The 22,018-nt window shown below is 48.0% G+C and overlaps 1 protein-coding gene across 1 annotated transcript; it reads left to right on the plus strand.

Moving 5' to 3' along the window:
* The first annotated feature begins 381 nt into the window (after positions 1 to 381).
* On the plus strand, positions 382 to 15,195 carry Trim35 (tripartite motif containing 35). The gene is made up of 6 exons (XM_055609736.1): positions 382 to 1,183; positions 7,920 to 8,015; positions 8,733 to 8,963; positions 10,671 to 10,693; positions 11,439 to 11,557; positions 12,360 to 15,195. Exons 1-6 carry the CDS (start codon positions 674 to 676, stop codon positions 12,959 to 12,961), a joined length of 1,581 nt encoding a protein of 526 aa, XP_055465711.1. The 5' UTR covers positions 382 to 673; the 3' UTR covers positions 12,962 to 15,195.
* Positions 15,196 to 22,018: the final 6,823 nt, after the last annotated feature.

Raw genomic sequence — 22,018 nt, forward strand, 5'->3', positions numbered from 1 at the left:
TTGGCAAGAATCCAGGGTGGATTTTTTTTTTTTTTTTTTAAGTGTCCCTGTGTAACCCAGGCTGGCCTCGAACTCCTGAGCCTCTCTTCTGGGCCTCCCAAGTGTTGAGATTACAAGCATATGCACCACGACTTTCTGATCCTGGCTTTGATGGATTTCTGCCCGATGCCAGGAGCATGCCACACCCCCTTACAACGGAGACCACCATTTTACACACTGAACCCATTTATCCAACCACGAGGCAGGATGCACGACTTGTCCGGTCTTCCTGCCACCTCGACGCTGCAGGTCAAAGTCAGTGGACGGACGGTGTGAAGGTTTCTGAGAAACCCTCCCTAGAGCTCCATGACACAGCCACTGCTTTGAACCCGGGTTCGGATGCCATCTAGGGGCCTAAGAAGATGAAAAACGAGGTCCACCCCCATCTCTGCCGGGAGTCTGAGACTTGGGGAACTGCGTAAGGACGGCGGCCCCTAGCTTCGCCGCTCCTTTCACAACGGGAACCCCACCGAGAGATCCTTCCGCGCAGGGACCTACGTGGGTCGCCTGGGAGCGAAGCCCAGATTGCGGACCACACCTCTTCCGGGAGACCCCGCGCATGCCGGAAGTGGGCGGGCCGGCCAGCTCCAAGCCCCGTCGTGACTGGTCCGAGCCGTAGTCGCTTTCCGCGGCGATGAGCGGGGACAACGCCCGCGGGGTAGGCATGAAGGCGGCGTCCGTGGTGACCACGGCGGCGGCTGCTCCTGCGATGGAGCCGGGCCCTTCCGTGTCGCCGGGGCCTTCGCGCTCCTTCAAAGAGGAGCTGCTGTGCGCCGTGTGCTACGACCCGTTCCGCGACGCGGTGACGCTGCGCTGTGGCCACAACTTCTGCCGCCGGTGTGTGAGCGGCTGCTGGGAGGTGCAGACGACGCCCTCGTGCCCGGTGTGCAAGGAACGAGCGGCGCCCGGGGAGTTGCGCACCAACCACACGCTCAACAACCTGGTGGAGACCCTGCTGCGCGAGGAGGCCGAGGGCGCGCGCTGGACAGGTCGCCGGTCCCCGCGCCCCTGCCGTGCGCACCGCGCACCGCTCACGCTCTTTTGCCTGGAGGACAAGGAGCTGCTGTGCTGTGCCTGCCAGGCCGACGCCCGGCACCAGGAGCATCGCGTGCAGCCCATCAAGGACACTGCGCAGGACTTTCGGGTGAGCGCCGCGCCAGCCCGCCCTGGGGACCCCCGGGGTTGCCCCTCCTTTCTTTCCCCTTCGCCCCTCCCTCTCCCCTCTCCCCTTTTCCCGGTCTAGACACCATCTTGCCCGCCCGCGGTCCAGGCCCATCTGAACAATGCTGGAGTGTGCAGCACGGTCGGTTTAGCAGAGAAGGCCAGGCTAGCCAGTGTTCTGAGGCCTTGAGCTTTTCCCCCAGCCTAGCGGGCCCCGCGGCTTAGGAAAGGTCCATGGCGCCGGCCTGCTGCCTTACTCCGATTTCTCTTTTAGTAACATCTGGAGTTCCAGTGGCTATAATTAAACCAAGAGCAGCTGACACAGCAAAAGTAACGCGGGGAAGGGTGGGTGTCGGTGCCGCAGGAGATCCAGCTAGGCCTTCGTACATTCCAGGCAAGGACTTTACCACGCAGCTGCTCCCCCAGCCTAGTTTTGATTTTGAGCCAAGCGCTTAAATTAGCCATGCCAGCCTTGAACTTGCCTTCTGTTTGCCTCGACCTTGTGAGTGGCCGAGATTTCAGGTCTGTGTCACCAGGCCCGGTGAAAAGTCTTTGTTCTAAAACAAGAAAAAAAATTTCTCAAGTAAACAAGGTCAGGCTTTTGGAAAACAATTTGAGCTACGTGCTTAGATGTGCGTGCTTCATTGCTTTACAAAGCACTCAGACTGGCATTTCAGCCGACTTTTTTAAAGGGTTTCCGAAATGTCCGCTTTACTCTCTGGCGACTTACTTTTTAAAGCTGCTGATGAACTGTGAAACAGCTAAATTTGTTTCGTCGGCTACTACCAATACATGGGGTCAGGCCCACAGTTGGGAGGGCCGAGGTTAGTTCCCAGGAACCCTGACATAGTGATGAGGAGGTACTGCAAGAGTTCATCTTCAGCGGGCTGCTCTCCAGACGCCCTTTCTCCAGTTTATGAAATGACTTTATTGAGAATCTGCCGGCGTCTTTGCATCTCTGCGTGGGGGTGGGGGCGTAGGCCAGATGCCATCTTCCTGCCTGTTCCTCCAATCATCATATTTTCTCAACAGTGGTCCATAGCAGTGCTTGTTCCCACTTCCGCTAGCAAAGTTCTAGGTCTCTGTTTGGCATAGCTGAAGTCGACAGCCTGAAGGCTTGGGTGCTGGTTCGAATGAATTCCCTAGGGCTAGCAAAGGTACAGATTACTCCAGTAGAGTCCCCAGAATGGAGTAAAGCATCAGCTGAAGACTGCCTTCTGTTCTTGCTGGGTGCCTTGTACTGGGAGATCCCAGGGACAGTGGGGACATGAGGTCGATGGTAATAATAATTCCTACTCTCAGGGAGCTTATAGCAAAACTCTGAAGGATGTAGAGGCATTAACCAGGTGAAGGAGCCTAGGGGAGGTTTTTGCAAGAAGATGCAGCAGCATATAGAAGGTTCTAGAAGAGAGAAAGCTTAGATATGGAGGCCCACGTGTTATTCTCATTTTAGAATGGTGGTGTGAGGCCACTGGGTGCTTGGTGTGAATCTTAAAGAGCAGGGAGTGGGCTGGTCTGAAAGATCCCAGGAGTGCACAAGCTATGTGCTCAGCCTGATGCAGTACAATACGGTCTAGTCAAACTCCTTTGTATAATACTAGTCTGTTCTAGGTATTGTGGCTACTTAGCTCTATAAGACAGCCCCTCTTCTTACTTAATTTCATTTAGACACAACCTAGGATCATCTCAGGGAATTTGAATTGAGGGACTGACCAGAATGGATCAGCCAGTCTGAGAGATTGTCTAGTTTGGTGATCGGTGTGGGAGGGCCCATTACAGGTCCTGGCTAGTATAAGAAAGCTAACTGAGCATGAGCCTTGGCGTGAGCCAGAAAACAACACACCTCCATGATTTCCATAATTCTGCGTTCGTTCTCGCTTGATTTCCTGCCCTGACATTCCTCAGTGATTGAGTGTGACCTGGAAGTATAAGCTATAATAAACCGTTTCTAACTAGAGTTGCATTTTGATCGTCATGGCAACAGCAAACTAGAACACTTCTCCGGATTTGACATTTCAGAGGAGTTGGTGAGGCAGTTAGATAAGCAGGTTCTGTGTGGTTGGGTGCGGGTGTGGGTTGTTGAGGGAACAGGCAACATAGGAAGACTGGGTAAGGGTTGTGAGATTGTCAGATTAAGCTTGGTCCCCTGGGGACCCTCCAGCATCCCAGAGGTGGGTGCTTTGAAAGACCCCTTTGGCCACCGTGTGATAATTCAGTGGCAACAGTCTTTGAGGATTTACTCTGTGCTAGATGCCCTGAAGTGTTCACAAAATTTGACATTCACAGAAACCTTAAAGCAGTATGGTGGTTCATCTTGACTGTGACATTAAGTACAGCTCCTTGAGTGTCTGAAAGTGTTCCAAGAGGGAGACCCTGACCTGGTCAGTGAGTGAATCCTTTCACAGGGTCATCATCTGATAGCCTCTTTTGGAGGTGGTAAATTAGGTGGGGCCCAGCTAGAGGAAAGGAGTTTGTGGGAAGTGCCTTTGGGAGCTGTGTCTTGTATCCCCTTTTTCTGCTTCTTGCCCACCTTTGCGCTGCCATCCCCAACCCTGTGATGGACCCAACTGATACTTTTGAAACTGAGCAAAATGAAGAACTCTTTCCTTTAGTTGTGATGTAGGTTACGGCCCAGCAAAAGCAATAAAGGCTGTGTGTGTTGGGTCTTCTGTCACTGCTGCCATGCACACCCATTCGTGGACAGTCAGGGATGTTAATGAGCTGGGACTTTGTCTTAACACAGTGGGACCTGATGGAAGGGCCAACAACATTTTGGAATATGTCATGGCTGATCAAATCAGCGGGACGTTAGGAAGTCCTCAAGTACAGTGTTCTCAGGTTTGGATAGAGTACACAACTCTTCGGTGTGTGGGGGTGGGGATTTGGTGTGTGTATGTGTTCTGTGCTGGGGTTGGCAGAGGTAGATGGCAGTCTTTCCTTGATCTCTTTGCCTTTACATTTTGACAACAGGACACAATCTGGAACTCATTGATTGAGCTGGATTTGTTGGCCATTAAACTCCAGGGATCTAGGGCTGTGGTTACAGGTTTGTGGATGCTGGGGATCAGAATTGAGGTTCTTGTACCCCCACCCCAGGACCCTTGGTCACAGGTCCCTGGAAGACAAAGGGAACAGAGGTGTGGGGTGGGGCCCAGGGTACAGAAGGACAGGAGTAGGATGGAAATGACCTTCTGGGATCAGCTTGAGTGAGACTGCTTAAGTTTATTCAGGGTGAACAAAGGCTGTGTCGTTCTTAAGGAGTGGTTGGAGGGTTCCCAGGGTAGATGGGCACCATTGGCTGCAGCTTGAAGTGCCAGGAATGCTTTATTTGCAGTTGGCAACATGGTCCTATCATATAAAGGGGTACCTAATTACCTTGTGGGTAGCAGCAGGGAGAACATTTTTTGCAGGGAACTATGTCAAAGGTCATATTCCAGATGTGGTTAGAGACATCTGTGCCTAGGGACACTCTGCAGATGAGTTCAGGCGGAGAAGAAACGCCCCACTGACAAAAGGGAGTCCTCCATTTATGCTAAGTTCAGGCCTTTCTGGTCATGGTGGACTGCAACCTTAGCAGCAGGGTTTTCCAACAGACATCTACTTTACTGGCCGACTCCTCTCCACACCCCAGATTTCCTCTCAAAGAAAAACGATCCTAGGAATATGGCTTAGCTATGCTATGCTTATGTGCATATGGACAAAGTTCCTTGTACAACAGTAACCAAAAGAATTTGACAGACTGTCTCAGGAAAACTGAGACCAATGTAATTCTGGCTCAGAGATTAGTTTTGGGGTTTTTACATTGTGGAAATTAAATCCATGTCCTTGACAAAGATCTGTTATATGACTTCTTTTGTTTTCTTTTGAGCAACAACCTAGTTAGCCATCCAAATACAGGTTCATACACTTGGAGAGAACAGGGTCCTTTCCCTGTGCATTTCAGAGTCCCTTCTCAAAAATGTACTGTAATATACTTATCTGATAAGAGCTAATGTCATGATGATTAAGTGACACATAGTTTGCTGATTAGTGCTGACTCAGTAAATGACAGTAGCCATTTGTAATTAATATTAGGATTGTTACTGGTAGATTTTTCTGAAGGAGTCTATAGCACGTTCATGGAATGTGGAGAGAAAAAGATAATGGAGAGAAATTAATAGGCCTTGGATACAAAAAGCAGAAGGAACCTAACTTCTGCTTCTCAGAATTCCATCTTAGCAGCAACAATTAAAAATTTAAAAGCATTGAAGGGATAGAGAGATGCATTGATAGCTGCCCTTGTAGCGCACCTGAGTTCTGGTTCCCAGTACCTGCATGGCTACTACAACAATCTGTAACTCCAGTTCCAAGGGATCTGACATCTTCTGCCAGCCACTGGGCACCGGGCACACATGAAGTTCACAGACACGCATGCAGACAAAACACCCACACACATAAAATGAAAATCTTCAGAAAGAAAGCATTGGCACTGTCAAAGTGTTTGAGCACCTTTCTTAAACTAGTATTGTGTGTGTTTGTGTTACTTAGAATAAAGTGGTTTTATTTTTAAAAATTAAGCAGGATGCTAGGGAGATGGCTCAGTGGGTAGGTGTTTGCCTCAAGTTTAAATCCCCAGAACCCACATAAAAAGTGAGATCACATGATTACCTGAACTTTATCTCTGTTGGGGCCAGAAATAGAGAGATCCTTAGGATTTTCTGGGATCAGCTTGAGTGAGACTGCTTAAGTTTATTCAGGGTGAACAAAGGCTGTGTCGTTCTTGAGGAGTGGTTGGAGGGTTCCCAGGGTAGATGGGCACCATTGGCTGCAGCTTGAAGTGCCAGGAATGCTTTATTTGCAATTGGCAACATGGTCCTATCATATAAAGGGGTCATCATGTGGCACTGGCCTAGCCTTAGATTCAGCGAGAGACTTTGTCTCAAGACTACAGTAGACAATATTTAGGAGACATTCAGGAAGAGTCAGATGATCAGTGAATTTGCAGTGAGCCTGTCTCTTGACATCACCTTCATGTCTTTACCTCATCCATTTTGGAATGTCAGAGTGACCTCCATGCCTCACCAACATGACTGCCTAAACATGAACTGAACAGGGGCAACACCAATGGAAATTCCAAATGGATGGGGGAAAGACATGAAGCCTCAACCCCATACAAAAAACTACAGGCAACAAATGCGGGTGGGGATGGGAGTAATTCTTTCTGAGGCAAGAGCGCACCAGTGTTCACTCATGAAAAACACAGTCACAAACACAGACTGAGCAGGTTTATTTAGGAATATTACATTTATATAAATAATATATGCATGTGGTAACAAAAAGACTATGAATTTGAAGGCAAGCAAGAAAGGTTTGGAGAGAAGAAAGGGAAGTGGGGGAGATGATAATACAATCTTGAAAATAGAAGAAAAAAATGACAGAGATTGTTGTAGGGAGTGATCCGTTGGGACACTCCCTGTTTTCCAAGCCTTCAAGAGCGTGTGGGCATACCCCTGCCACTGCATACATCTGTACCCTCAAAAGAAGAACACTTGAAAATATTAAAAGTAGGAAGGACTACTTGGGTGTGATTGCCTATGCCTGTGACCTTACCAGTTGGCAGAAGGAACTGTGAGTTCTAGACAGCTTGGTTGCACAATGAGTTTAGGCCAGCCTGTACTCTAGAGTAAGACCTTGTGTCAGGAAATAAAACAAACGGGGCAAAAATGCATGAGTTTGCTAATGGTGGTGTTTCCTGGGGTCCCAGAAACATTAAAGAAGAAGCTGGGTTGTGGAGGCATGTTTAGGTGAAACCTCATTTGAATATTTTGCCTCTTAGGAAATGACTGGAACCATCCACATTGTCAACCCTTTTCATAGTGGCCGTAGACAAGCCCAGTTTGGAAAATTCCAGAGTGAGCTGGTGGCCATGCCATCTTGATGGTATCCTCACAGCTCTGGGGTTCTAGGATTAGCTGTAAGCAGCACTGTCTGTTCTTTGCTATAATGTGACCAGTTGGGCAGAGATCCATGTAGGCATAAAATTAGTGTGTAATTCAAATGCTGATTTCTGTACCCCTCATATCTTGTTGCAATCCTTGTTCTGAGAATCTCCTGTCTCAATGTTGTATAAACACTGCTCCCAAATTGTCCTCTCATATGCTAATAAAGCAGCTTACAGCCCATACATTAGTGGTGGGTGGGGGGGGGGGTTGTACTTCTTGCTAGCCATGGAAGGAGGAGTTAGAAGAGGAAGTAAGGGATTCAGCTACAGGCAGAGGTCCAAGAGACATCAAGAGAGGAGCTGGAGCAAGAAAAGCTACAAAGTGTAAGATCTTTGAGATGTACGCTGGGAGAAAACTAGATAACCTTTTAGGGTTAAAAATAGATTAATAACTGCTCAGTTCTTGTGCTGTGAAACTTGTTAAAATAATAGAGTCTCAGTTATTTGTGTGATAGCCAGGTTAAGAGAGAAACTGTGAAACAAACACAATTTTTATAAAAATAACCTTAACAGGTCCATCTCCAGAACCCCTGAGCCTTGTTCCCCACCTGCACCAGGTACCTTCCAAAGTAGGAAACATGCAGTTCAAGGTTGAGGCTATGTTGAGCTTCCAGCTGTGTCCACAGCACTTGGAACAGACTGGTTTCCCTGGCTCGTGATTGGACTCCACAGTGAGCGGGTGTGCTGGTTTTACTGCCTGGCCTCCAGTGCTAACTTGTGTCTGTGTTTCCTATATTAGGCCAAGTGCAAGAACATGGAGCATGTGCTGCGAGAGAAAGCCAAGTCTTTCTGGGCCCTGAGACGCACCTATGAGGCCATCGCCAAGCACAATGAGGTGAGTGAGTGCTGGGCCAGGTAGGACGTATGGGAGGACTGAGGTGAGGGAGGATGAGTCCCTGGCTTTGGCCAGCTCAGACCTGGCCTCAGCTGGGGTTTCATGGGTATCATTGGGGCTGCTCTGACACTGGTGAAGGTCATGGCCAGGACAGTAGGCACAGGAGTGGACCAAGAAGCTGCCACCATCATCTGCGCTGAGGTAAAGATAACTTCTGTCACACATCTCCAGTTCACAGTCAAAGCAGTGGTGACCTAGGGCTCGTTAGAGATCACGCCATCCCTCCAAGCCCTGTACACTCATCAGCTATCCTGTCTGATCTCCAGAATGCACCATGTCTGTCAGACTCCCCACTCTACAGGTGAAACTCACCTCTCACTTAGACACATTCAAGGCCTTGGGCTTTGAAGGCAGATAACTTGTAGAAATCTATCATTCGTTTCTGTTTTAGGACTTCTGGGGCACCTGAAAAAAGAGAACGCTGATGGGGGAGGATAGGCTGCCATTTATATGCAGTAATGGCTGCTTTGAAATTATCAAACAAATTATCATGACCCCTGTTGAGCCTGGACTTGCAGAAGTACCCTGAACTTTAGCTCTAGGGTTCCTCATGTCACACCTAGAGCGTTGAGTTGTGTGCTGAAAGTGGTCCCCAGCTCAGGGCAACCTGAACCCTCACGCACACCTGACCTTGCTGGCTTCTCCCTGGGGGTGCAGGTGCAGACAACTTGGCTGGAAGGCCGCATCCGGGATGAGTTTGATAAGCTCCGAGATTTCCTGAGGGTGGAGGAACAGGCCACCCTGGATGCCATGAAGGAAGAGAGCAGAAAGAAGCACCTGCTGGCTGAGGAGAAAATGAAACAGCTGGCAGAGCAGACCGAGGCGCTAGCTCGTGAGATTGAGCGTCTGCAGATGGAGATGAAGGAAGATGACATGACCTTCCTCATGGTAAGAGGCCCAGCCTCTGAACTGAGGGTGGGGCCAGGGTCAGGGGACAGCAGCTCAGACCACTGGCCCCATTCAGCAGTCTTCTGTGATGGAAGAGGACCTCATTGGCATGGCTTGTGCCAGAGCACAGCTTGGCAACTGGATATCCTTCTATCCCCACCGCCACCCTTTACTAGCTCTTGCTGCTCTTTGGTTGGTGGTTGGTTGGTTGTCTCTCTATCCCTAAATGAAATTTTGTAATAATTTAAACTTTAAAAATGTATTACATTTTTATTTATTTATTTATTGTAGATAGGTGACTTAGTTAGGGTTTCTATTGCAATAAGAGACACCATGACCATGGCACCTCTTATAAAGGAAAATATCTAGTTGGGGCTAGCTTATAGGTAGGAGGTTTAGTTCCTTACCTTTGTGGCAGGAAGCAGGCCAGCACACAGACATAGTGCTGGAGAGGTAGCCGAGAGTTCTCTGTCTGCATCCACAGGCAGCGGGGAGAGAGAGTAAACAAGTGGGTCTGACTTGAACCTCTGAAACCTCAAAGCCTACCCCCTGTGACACACTTCCTCCAGCATGCCCCTCCTACTCCAACAGGGCCACACCTGCAATGATGCCCCTCCCAGTGGGCCTAGGGGCATCATTTCCATTTAAACCACCACTCTGGTCCACGTTGCAAAGTGCCTGCGTGGAAATCAGAGAACAGTTTATGGCAGTCAGTCTTTAGTATGTGGGTCCCAGAGTTAGGCTTGACAGAAAGCGCCTTAACCTTCTGAGCCATTTAGCTGCTGGTCCCTGTTTTGTTTTGTTTTGTTGTTGTTGTTGTTGTTGTTTTTAATCTTGGTATTCTCTTTCTCCCCTCCCTGTCTCTCCCTGTCCTCCTTTTTCTTCTCCTTTCCCCACCTCCCCACCTCCCTCCCTCTCTCCCTCCCTCTGTTTGTGGTGCTGGATCCATAGCCTTGGCTTTGTAATGGGAATGTGCCAGGCCATACTCTTACTGAAGCACATGCCCAACCCTTTATCCTTTATCTTTTCTTTTTTTGTGGTGTGATTTTTTGAGGAGGAGGGTTCTGTGGAGAAGGTACGGGGCCTTGGTCTGTCCCGTTTTATCTTCTCGCAGTATAAGTCTTAGCTCAGTCTTAGCTCTACATTTAGGTCTTAAATAAGACCTAATTTTTTGTTTTTAAATCTCACAAGGCAGAGGCTTCTTTTGGTTGCTGTTTGGTTATACCTACATCATTTGCTGAGAAGATAGTTTGTTTTATCAATTGACCTTGGTCCCCTGTAGAAACTCAGACATTGTCTAGATAGTCAGTTCTATCCTCATTAGACTATCATGTCCATCACTGTAGCTTTTGTAGCAAGTTTGAAATTGGGGGTATGAGTCCTCCAACTTGGTTGTCTTTCAGAGTTGCCTTTGCTATTCATCGCTTCCTAAAACTCCATATGAACTTGAGGGTCATTTCTACATTGTAGCAAAGAAGGCCCTGAGCCTCCTGTATGCTGAGCAGGGTCTCTCACGATTGCATCTTCACCCTGGCACCTGGGACAAGAGTGACACTGAATCTCGAGATCCTCATGGGGTGTGTGACAGCGGAATGATGTCAGGTCTGCTCATCCTTGAATGTGGGGCATCTGACAACTGCTGGTCAGAAATGTCCTATATTTCTTAGTGGCCTTCTCTTAATATTTATCTATGCTTTTTTCCCCCAGAAACACAAGAGCCGAAAACGCCGGTAAGTTACCAGACCTGATGGAGTAGGGTGGGGGTGAGCAGACAGAAAGTCAGGGCTACACTCTCCAGTGGCTGAAGGCCGGACAAGTATTGTTTCCAGCTGGGTGGAATCCAGAGGGAGTGGGAGAGGCCAGCCAAGGGGAGCTCTTTAAAGGCGTTTCAGTTCTGGTTGGCATGGAGACAGAGTTGTTTTGGAACACAGAGGGTCAATATTCTCCATGGGGATTTACAGCACCGAACACATACCTCATGTTTCTCAGTCATCAGCAGGCTCAGTTTTTGGCCAGCTTCCTGCCTCTGAGAGCCTTGGCATACACTGCTATGGTGGATGCTTGTTGGGCTTTCCAGGATGGGTAAGGAAGAGTGCGTTCTGCCTGAAGATGGGACTACGTGCTCCGGGCTGTGATGAGTTCCCAGTTTGCAGGCACTGGGGAAAGGCCAGAGCACCGTTAGGGCCCTTCCAGCTTGGACCTCATGACTTTAAGTGTGATTTCTATGCCTGAGAATGGCAGCTAAGGTTGGAGAACCTCCCAGTTGTTCAGGATTGAGACTTCTTTCTGCTGAACCCTGAAGGGCTGTGGCAGCCCAGTGGCTTCTGGCCCCATCCAGGTTTGCCTTGGTATAGACAGCCAGGAAGCTTAGGTCTGAGGGAAGGGAACAAGTCCTGTTGCCTAGTAGTCCTGTAGTAAACTTGGCCAGGGGACCCTGGCCCCAGCCCCATCTGATGCCCAGTCTTCCTTTCCCAGGCTCTTTTGTACCGTGGAGCCCGCTCCTCTCCAGCCTGGCCTGCTTATGGATGCGTGCAAGTATCTGGAGTCCCTGCAGTACCGTGTCTGGAAGAAGATGCTTGGGTCTGTTGAGTCTGGTAAGGACATGCTGGAAGATGCTCCAGGCAAATGCAGACTATTCTGTGCTGCAGAAATCTGGCCAAGCTTCTCACCTGGTCTCCCTACAAGCCCTCCCAGGCAGGCCCAAGGCCGCTGGTCCTCCCTGCTCTGCCCCACTTGACAGAGGTTAACACTCTTTCTGTATTCATAACCAGCATTCATGATGGAAGACCCACTTCAGGTCACCTTCCCCAAGGTCACTCCGACTCTCTCCTGCCAGTGTGCCCTGGTTTTATACCCAGAAATGGCAGTGGCCCAGGGGAATGTTACTTGATCTTCCTAGGTGTCGTGGGAGTGTGTGAACCTTCCTGCTTCCTAGTCCCTGCCTGTGTTAGTCTCCCCTGGCTGCTGTAACAGAGAACTACAAATTGGCTCAAATGACCAAATGCTGTTCCCACCATTTTGGAGGCTAAAACCTCATTGCCAAGAAATGTGTAAAACCATGCCCCTCAGACATAGATTCTGGTATTTGCTGGTATTGCTTGGATATCCTTGGCTTGTGACTGCCAAACTGGCCTCTGCCTTGGTTGGTCATGTGACATTTCTCTCCCACATGTCGCTGTATCTAATCCATTTCTAAATAAGGTTACATCCTGAGGTACCGGGGCTTGGGTCTTACACGTAGCTTTTCCAGGGGAAGGTGGTGGAGTAGTTTGACCCATATTACCGCAGCAGTCCATGGCAGCTCCCTGCATGCAGTGAGGCAGGTGGGACCTCAGCCAGCCTGGCAGAAGAGGTATGTCCAGTTTGCTGACTCTCTCCTTCTTTCTCTGTCCCCAGTACCCTTCAGCTTGGATCCCAATACAGCTGCTGGCTGGCTCAAAGTGGCTGATGACCTCACGAGTGTCATTAACCATGGCTACCGTGTGCAGGTGGAGAATCCAGAGCGCTTCTCCTCAGCACCCTGCCTGCTGGGCTCTCAAGTTTTCTCGAAGGGCTCCCACTCTTGGGAGGTGGATGTGGGTGGCCTGCCGAGCTGGCGAGTGGGTGTGGTGCGGGTGCAGGCCCACGCGCAGGCGCAGGCTCAGGCTGACGTAGGTGGTGAAGGCCACTCACACAGCTGCTACCACGACACACGGTCGGGCTTCTGGTACCTGTGCCGCACGCAGGGTGTGGATGGAGACCACTGCATGACCTCAGACACAGCCACAGCCCCTCTGGTGCAGGCCATGCCGCGCCGCCTGCGCGTGGAGCTGGAGTGTGAGGAGGGTGAGCTGTCCTTCTATGACTCGGAGCGCCACTGCCACCTGTACACCTTCCATGCCCACTTCGGGGAGGTGAGGCCCTACTTCTACCTGGGGGCCTCTCGGGGCGATGGTCCCCCAGAGCCTATGCGCATCTGCCACCTGCGTGTCTCCATCAAGGAAGAGCTGGACATCTGAGCTGCTGGAGTCTGCTGGACACTGGGCTGTGGGCCTGTTCTGCCCCAGAATCTTTCTGTAGCCCACCACTGACACTCATGCAGCGTCCTCCATCCTGTCTTACCTTTTCTGTAGCTCCAAGTCCTCCTATGCCTCTGGCTTTGTTTTTCGGTCCTTTTTCTGCCCAAAGTTAAGAGCCACCCAGGAGATGTTTAGCTGAGCCTCGGCTCTGTCTAGAGTCAAGGCACCTTCAGGATATGGGTTTCCTGTTTTCCTTTGTCCTGGAATTGCTGGTGATAATGTTTTCTTGTAGGATGGACATTATAATATAGTTGTAACTATTTTTAGAGACTTTTAGGCCAGCCTATCAGGAGATGCCTCTTGTTGAGTCATTTTGTTGTTTATGTTTCCCAGAAGAGGGCCTTGTTAGGCCATACAGGGAAGCCCCAGGATTAGTTGAGATAGGAGCGGGCAAAGCCTTTACCCAGGCTTTCCTAGCTCAGTAGGACAAGCAAGGGATTGGCTGGCCTGAGTGGCATGTCTTTGGCAGTTGGTCTGACGCCCCAAGAGTTCCCCAGTTATTCCAGCACTGACTAGAAACTGTAGGGTGTGGGGTGCTCTGGAATACAGCTCAGACTTAGTGGGTGTCACAGAAAAAGCAGTCTAGGGCTTTTGTTAGTGGCTAAGGATTGGCAAGTTCAAGTCTGTGGCAAAGAGGCCAAAGCAGCAGAATGCAGTGAGTGAGAAGATGGCTGGGCTCAGGCAGGAGCCCAAGCTCTGCTTCTCATTCTGAGGCAAAGCTTCTTGTTGGCATGGCATTGGCCCTGCTTGGTCAATTCATGCTTTGAAAGTTTCCTCTGACTCCGTCCAAAGGTTCTAGAATAGTTTTTAAAAAAGTTTTTGCCCCTTCTCTGGGCTTCTTTTTCCACTTCTGTGAATTGACAGTAGTCCTTGAAAGTCACAAGAAGAAGTTACGAGAAGGGGCCTCACAGGGTATGCTGTGTCACTCAGAACTGTTGGTCCGGGAGGCCCCAGATTGGAACCTGGCATCCTGGGATGGGAGAGCCCCGCCCTTGCTGCCCTCGTCCTCATTGGCCTCAGCCCACTTGTTTTTGCTCTGTTTGCCAGGTTTTACCCTTTGTGTGCACCTCCACCTTTTCGTTCTCAGTCATGCCTATAGATGGAGCTGACTGCCAGCTAGCCAAGTCCCACATGCTGTTGTAAGAAGAAATACCATCCCAAGTGCATTGTCACAATCAGGGATGCATTACTGAGCTGGGACCTGGCATCCCAATTTCAGCCTGCACCCCTCATTACATAAGCTTCTTGTTTTAAATCATGCCACTTGCCCACTAATTACATATAAATGGGTCATATGCATTGATTATCTAGCAAGTGAGGATATGAAAGAAACATTGGTGCAGGCCAGGCTGGGAGCGGGGACAGTGTTGGCAAGCCAGCATGGGTCAGATGGTTGGGCACCATGGTTTCCAAGCAGGTGCAAAAGGGTATGCCCGGTGTGGCGTGTTCAGATTCTCTGTAAGAAACTTTTAAAATATTTTTTATTTTCATCTTAATTCTTTTTAAATAGGGTCATTTCAATGACCTAGATGATTTTAGGAAAATTTTACTTAACTCACAATTGCTATGTTTCTTTCAGTGCTTTTTGTAAACACAAATTCCTGTTGTAACTCGTACCTGGCTTGCTCCTTTCCATTGTAAGATTTCATTGTGTGCAGTGAATGTACTGTTTAATTTGTTAGTTGGTGGAAATTTGGCTTGTTGCAGCTTTTTTAGTATTCTGAGTACTGCTGCTATGAAATTTGTGTGCAAGTTTTGTGTGGACTCTTCTTTTTTGATTGTCATATACCTTGGAGTCTCTTTTCCAGGTCATATGATAATTATTTTAAACCCTTTGGGGCCTGGCCAAGCTGTTTCTAAGAACGTACTGTTGCTACTCCTACTGGCAGCAGGTGAGGCTGGGCTGTAGTGCATTCTTGTCAGCACTGTCTGCCCTCTGATGGCCATCCTGGTGAGGACGGAGTGTGTCTCATCTGGCCTTAGTTGCCCTCGCTGACAGCTGATGGTGGAGCATCTTTTCTCATGTTTGCTGTGTATCTGCCTCAGAGACTTCAGAGTCCTTGCCCATTGGGTTGTGTGTCCTTTTATTATGAAGTTTTACAAGTTCATTATGCATTCTAGATGAAAGTTCCTTTGTCAGATAAATGACTTATAAAAACTTTCCTCCTAATTCATTGAATTGTCTTTTTATTGTCTTAATTTTTTTTTTTAAATTGGATAGAGATGGGTCAGAGGTTAAGAGCACTTGCTGCTCTTCCAGGGATCAGAATTCAATTCCCAGCACCTCTGTTGGGTGCCTCGCAACCACTTGTAATTCCAGATCTAGGGGATCTGACTCTGGTACCTGCATGCATGTGTGCCCATGCCCCCATACAGATACATAAATAAGTAATTTTTAAAATGTATTTATATGCATATTTCTGTGTGTATGTGTATAGAGACCAGAAGAGGGTAGCCAGTCCCCTGGAGCTACCTAATGTGGGTGCTAGGAAATGAAATAGGTTGCTTTGGAAGGGTCTCTCCAGCCCCATGTAGTGTCTTCATGGCCCTTAGAATGTAGAAGTTTAAAATTGTGATGTCCAGCACATTTGTGTTTTTCCTTTTGTTGCTTATCCTCAAGATCTTGGGCGTTGCCCTAAAGCCCATACAACACCTGTATTTTGGTTCAGGGTTGGGGCAGTTGTCCTGTTGACAAGCCCTTGTCCAAGAGTAAATTCTTTCCAACGCCTTCCTACCTTCTTGTTCTCTTTTTCATTAATGCTAAAGGCGGCGCCTGTTCACTCTCCCCTTGTGAACTCATCCTGTGTGGTTGCTAGAGGAGCCATCCATCCGTGTCCCATTGTTCACCCTAAGCGGCTCCATACCCAATCCTGGGTGAATTTCATAGTGCCGTGTTCGGAGGTCCCAGTGCCTGGGCCCTGCCTGCATAACCAAGGTTTTGTGACTCTAGCTGGGTAAAACTTGGTGTAACCTTCAGATATATCACCTGGCATCAAGCCTGTTGTGGTGGTTGATGCCTTTGGACTCAGCACTCAGGACACAGACAGGCAGATGGCGGATGTAGTGTGGAGGTGGAGAGTCAATGCCTCTTTAGGATGGCGCCCCATGTGTAATCCCTACTGCCACAAGGAAGTTCACAACACTTCAGGAATTGCAGAAGCTGTTAGGTTTTAATAAATACAGGGTCCAAAGTTAAACATCCAGCCACACAGTGCAGCGTATGAAAACACAAGCCTCTCAAGGATGTGTCTGTGTGGTTACAGGGCTGTAACTTCAAAGGTACAGAATGCTACAACTGTCTCACTGCATACCGATTCTCCCAGGCAATCCCTAGTATCCATTTTCTCCTTAGTCTTCCCAGAGGTTTTCTGTGTGGCTCATGCTCTGTTGATTACTGTCTTCTGTAGGCACATAGCATGCCCCGTAACTTAAAAGAGTGCCAAGAGCGGATTGTCCTGCCCTGAATCTCTTAAGCAATCCAACCAGGAGCAGGAAGCTCAAAGTGAAAAATGCTACTAAGATAAGTGGGTATATTCCTTCTCTGTAGGGAAGGTTTGTCCTGTATGGTTTCATGCAAAATTCAACTAGTAGATTCCAGCCTTTTGCCTCAATAACATACCTTAAGAGTTATAAAAATCTAAAGCCTTTTAAACCTGAGACCTTCAAAAATGGGTTTCAATTCCAGTCCCCACAAAGGAGTCCAGAGACTAGGATACGGAATTGGGCTGGATGACTGGGTTCAGGTTCTGCCTCAACTGCTGTCAGACCGCAGGAGAATGATTTCTTTTTGCCTCAGTTCGGTCAAGTAAAAAAGGGGTAGCATTCCTTCACCCCCAGGATTTATGGCAGGTCTGAGCTGGTGTGTGTGTACAGCATGCCCGTGTGCCCAAGTGCCATTCCTCAGAGGCACTTGGCTTTGGAGACAAGTCTCACTGGGACCTGGGGCTTACTGGTAAGTGGAAGCTGCCTGGCCAGTGAGCCCCAGGGACCTGGCTGTCTCTTCCCAGCACTGGGATTAGGAGCTCACCTCCCAAGCCTTGCTTTTTACGCCTGTGCTGGAGATTGACCCAGGTCCTTGTGCTTTGGTGGCGAGCATTCTCCCAAGCAGGCTTTCTAGCCCCTGGTTATGAGATTGAAGCTGAACAAATGTGTGCAGCACTGAAGAGGTCGCTGCATATGGCGCAGTTAAATTTGCTATTATCTGACTTGGCTACAGCCATAATGTCAGGCGAACTTGGGACACTCGGATCATTTTTATTTTTTAAAAACCAGGTAATTTCTAGTGCTAATGCTTTATGACCCGTAGCTGTCACCACCAAGAACCCGTGTCCTTCCAGCAGAAGAGACCGCTAATTGAAGAACCTGGGCGTGGCACTCACTCACCGCAGGCTTGGCTTTTTGTTCTGCACCCAGAGGGGAAAGACTGTACCGAGTTTCAGGCATAGCGAAAGGACAGAGGGGAGCAGAGCTGCTTGACCATCTGTGCACAAAGTTGGTGAATCATGTGGGATAAGGTTGTGCTGTCATTTCTGCGATGGCTTGTGAGTGCGTGAGCTGACTGATAACACCAGACGCTGCCTCCTGCCCACTGAGGGGGCTGTCTTCACAGTAGTGGGGCTGTTCGGATTGGACAAAGACCATTGTTAGTGATGAGACACTAGGATCACAAAGTCTCCAAGTTTCCAGAAGAGAAACCCTCACCTGCTGTGCCTTGTCACTCGCTCTCAGCAGCCACACAGAGGGATGTGAAGATGACTGAGACCTACAGCCCAGGGCTTAGGGAAGCCTTCCTTCCATTTGTCCTTGTTTGTGGTTGTCACTTGGGTGGGTCTCCTCTGCCAGAGAACAGGCTGAGGAATGCAGGAGATGTGGTTTCCATGGATACCAGGCTGGCTGGTATTTGCATAATTCAGTTTGGAGAACAGACAGTCTGGGAACAATGGGGACCCAGAGGAACATGAAGGTACATAGGGAAAAGACAGGGCTGGGAAGCTGGGCTCCACCTGACTCATTTTTTAGGGGTGCATAATGATTCTGTACTCTCCCACCTCTCAGCCTGTGGCAGTGAAGCCCCATGAAGAGAGGTGGAGCATGAACAACATCCCCACAAGAAACCAAAGCATGGCACATACAGGGGCTGAGTCAGTACTGACTGCCTCCCCTAGGCATTGCGACAGGCTACCCTTCCTGAAAAACTAATGAGCTAGGACACTTAAAGCTGTTTGATGTTCCAGTCCCTAGCCTCTCAAAATGTCTTACCTCTGTTAGCTACAGCAGAGTGAAGCCTCAGCTAAGGGAGACCTCTGGTGTCTATCTGGGAGGCCCAAGAAGCACCCTGAGGCAGCTTGGGTGTCCTCCATAAGCAGGAGCAGAGAAAGCAAAGGACCGGAGGCTACAATGGGAAGGAAGCCAGTGAAATTGGTAAGAAAACAGAAGAACCCCTACGTCCCTGACACCCACAAAAGACCTCCAGAATAAACAGGCAGAAGACTAGGGAAAACTGAGGAAGAAATGTGGAAGGCAGCTCCAGTAACATGGCCAGAGAGAGGGAAAGAAACCAAACATAGGATAAAAATGGAGAGCAGAAAATGGAAGTTTAATTTAGAACACACACACACACACACACACACACACACACAAAGACTTGGAAATAAAATGACGCACTGCAGGTTGCTTATCACATTCCAACAGACCAGGGCATGTATTTTGAATTTTAGGCCACAAAACAAATTCTACCAACATCTAGAACAGCATTTCAAGAGAATCACAGGGATGAAAATTATTTACAAAGGAGCGACAGGAATGAAAATGAATGCAAACCAGTTTGGTTTCCCAGAGGGGCAATAGCAGAAAAACAAGCATAAATGTCAAGGTTCTGAGTCTGGAGTTTAAAAAAATTAGCATTTATTTACTGAGCACGTGTCTGCCTGGGTGCCTGCTACAACACTTTCCGAAGTCAGAGGACAATCCCAGGAGTCAGTTCTCCCCTGCCACCCTTTGGACCCACAGGTCATCCGTTCTACTCAAGTATATCTGCCCACTGAGCCACTTTCCTGGCCCTTGAAAGGTTTTTTTCAAGGGAATAATAGGGCACGCAGAAGCTGGGCATGGCGTTGCTTACCGCTTGTCCCAGTATTCAGGAGGCTGAAGAAGGCTCTTGAATTCAAGGACCAGCCTGGGATACAGAACAGACCTCCATCTCAAAACAACAGCAAACAAAGTGTGTGTGTGGGGGGGGGGGGCAAAGAAAAATCAACCAAGCCCCTAGGTTTGTTTTTTTCTTTAAAACACAGCTTCCAAAATAATGAAAAAATAGAAGAAATAATCCATATACCAAGACCTAAAGCTAAGTTAATACAGGATCACAAACTAAAATGCCAGCACATAGATTAAACATGTTCGTGGCTCATGCTGATAATCCCAGTGCTCAGGAGACTGAGGCAAGAACGTTGCCATGGGTTCTGAGCTAGCCTGGGTTACAGTATGAGATCCTGCCCAAGAAATAAGATAGAATTCTGTTTTTCATTTTATCTACATGCATTTTTGTTTTTGTTTTTGCTTGCATATGTCTGTGTGCGGTAAACATGCAAAGCCTGCTGGGGGAGATCCTCTGGAACAGGAGTTCCAGGTGACTGTGAGCCACCGTGTCGGGGGCTGGGAACCAAACTGTAGATCTTCTCTCTGCACGAGCAGTAAGTGCTCTTAACCCCTGAGCCATCCATCCAGCTTCCAGGCCAACTTCTTAGTTAAAAACTTATACTTGGGGCTGGAGAGGTGGGGCTTAGGGGTTAAGAGTTCTTAGTGCTCTTGCAGAGGACCCAGGTCTGACTTCCAGCATACACAGGGTGGCTCACAATTATTTCTAACTCCATTTCCAGTGAGACCCAGTGTCCTCTTTGGCTTCTGTGGGTACAAGGTACAAATGGCATGTACATACATGTATTCAGGCAAACACTCAGACACTTGAAAGTAAATATTTTTTAAAGATTCTCAAATTAGATATAAAAGTACTATAACCATTTGCTTTAAGTTTCATTTTCAAAATAAATGATTGATGAACCACAGTAGCAAGAAGTCTGGTTCTTCACAATACAGACCCAAGCAAAGAGAGAGAGTCAGAGTCAGCGGAGGTGATGCACACCTGTAATTCCAGCATTCATGGAGGCAGAGACAGGAGGATCTCTGTGAGTTCAAGGCCGGCCTGATCTACACAGCAAATCCAGAACAGCCAAGGCTACACAGAGAAACCCTGTCTTGAAAAACAAAACAACAACAAACCAAAAAAAAAAACAAAAAAAAAAAACAAAAAAACCAAGAAACAACAAAATAATTTCAGACAAAAAATAGGAAGGATGAAATGAAATACGAAATTAGTTTTTATTTAAAAACACCAGAACATACATGGCAAGCCCAGACATCTACCACGAGTCAGCTTGTGTGGTAATTCCCTCCAATCCTGAGACTCACCTGAAGACAGCCACCTACCTCAGGACTGGGAGAGGGAGCCAAATGGCTTCCATTTGTAAACACCAGTGCCTTTCTTCTGGCCAGATGTCTCATTTGTTCAGGTCTTGCATTTGCAGTGCCCTGATGACGCCCATGGTCTGAGATTCTCCGTCATTCTCCTGTAAACAGCTGTGTGCAGTTTCTGATTGGCCTTCAGCTCTCGCTAGGTGCTGGCACAGGTTACAGTGAGGCTTCTGTAACCCACTGTCTCTAATAGCAGTGCTGCCCATCATTCAAGTTTACTGTCACCATTTTCAGGGACCTTGATGATCTCAGTGTCCTGAAGGCTCATGGGATGACATCACCCTTACTAGCTTATTCCAAAAACTGGCAACACCTTTTCTATCAGAAAATATAATAGAAATAAGAGTATATGAAAATAGCAACTAAAAATGAACAGTATCTTAAGTTTTCCTTAAGAGTGTGTGTGTGTGTGTGTGTGTGTGTGTGTGTGTGTGTGTGTGTGTGACTGAGAATTAAACTTAGTGTGATGGGTTGAATAAAAAACTGCCGTCCCCCAACCCCGTCCCCCACCAGCCAGTGTTGGTGATGCTACTTGGGAAGGATATGGAAACTTTAGGAGATGGAGCCTTGCATCGCTGGAGGAAAGCTTTGCGGGTTTATAGCCTTGTCCAATGTCCTGCTTTCTCCCTCTCCTTCCTGTGTGCAGACAGTACGATCAGCAAGCTTCCTGTTCTTGCCACCATGCCCGCCTGATGCTGTGCCTCCCAGCCCCTGTGGACTCTTCCTGTGGCATCATAAGGCAAAAAGAAACTGTCTTCTAAGTTGCTATTGGTCATTGTGTTTCATCACAGCAGCAAAACAGTAACCACTTCACTCAAAGCCTCAGACACACTGTGGAGGGCTGTATCCCCAAACTATATCCTCAGCCCTGGTCTTTAAAAAATTTTTACTTTGGGTAAGAGTCTCCAACATTTCCTGGGCTGGCCTTGAACTTACAATCTCCCTGCCAATCTCCCAGAAAGCTAGTATCACTGGGGAGCCCCACCATGCCTTGCTGGATTTAATTCTAAAGCAACTACAAAACCTTACTGGAATGATTTAAAACATATTTTTAGAACAAGTAGACATAGTGCTAAATGCCTAGAGGTTTTGAAACCAAAAAGGTGATTTTAATTTAACTGGAAATAATAGGAAAAGGTCCACAAAATATTTTAGGGAAATGGTCACTTCATTATGATTGTATCAAAGGGAACATTTAGCTTTGCACAAAAAAGATGCATTCTTGTTCATTACAGATTTAAAACAGGGAAGAGTCAAAAATAATGAAATATCCAAGAGCAGAAGAATTGTTAATTTATTCCTTCTTCTGGAATATTATGATAAAGACCACTTATAAAAACTAAGAACATTTCAAGTCAAGAAAAATTGGTTGTTTGATTGGAGTAAATGTACAATAATCCGTGGGCTACGAGATAAATTGGGATTGAAGGGAACAGAGAAAATTGTTGTAATAGATTTTTTGCTTTT

Source organism: Psammomys obesus, unplaced genomic scaffold (assembly GCF_907164565.1).
Source record: "Psammomys obesus unplaced genomic scaffold, mPsaObe1.curated_primary_1811, whole genome shotgun sequence".
Taxonomy (NCBI): domain Eukaryota; kingdom Metazoa; phylum Chordata; class Mammalia; order Rodentia; family Muridae; genus Psammomys; species Psammomys obesus.

What these genes read in the sequence shown, in the direction of transcription:
- Trim35 (XM_055609736.1), top strand. Translation starts at nt 674, where the DNA reads ATGAGCGGGGACAACGCCCGCGGGGTAGGCATGAAGGCGGCGTCCGTG. An exon ending in ACACTGCGCAGGACTTTCGG is followed by an intron (nt 1,184 to 7,919) that starts GTGAGCGCCGCG and finishes TTCCTATATTAG; the next exon opens with GCCAAGTGCAAGAACATGGA. An exon ending in GCTTGGGTCTGTTGAGTCTG is followed by an intron (nt 11,558 to 12,359) that starts GTAAGGACATGC and finishes CTCTGTCCCCAG; the next exon opens with TACCCTTCAGCTTGGATCCC.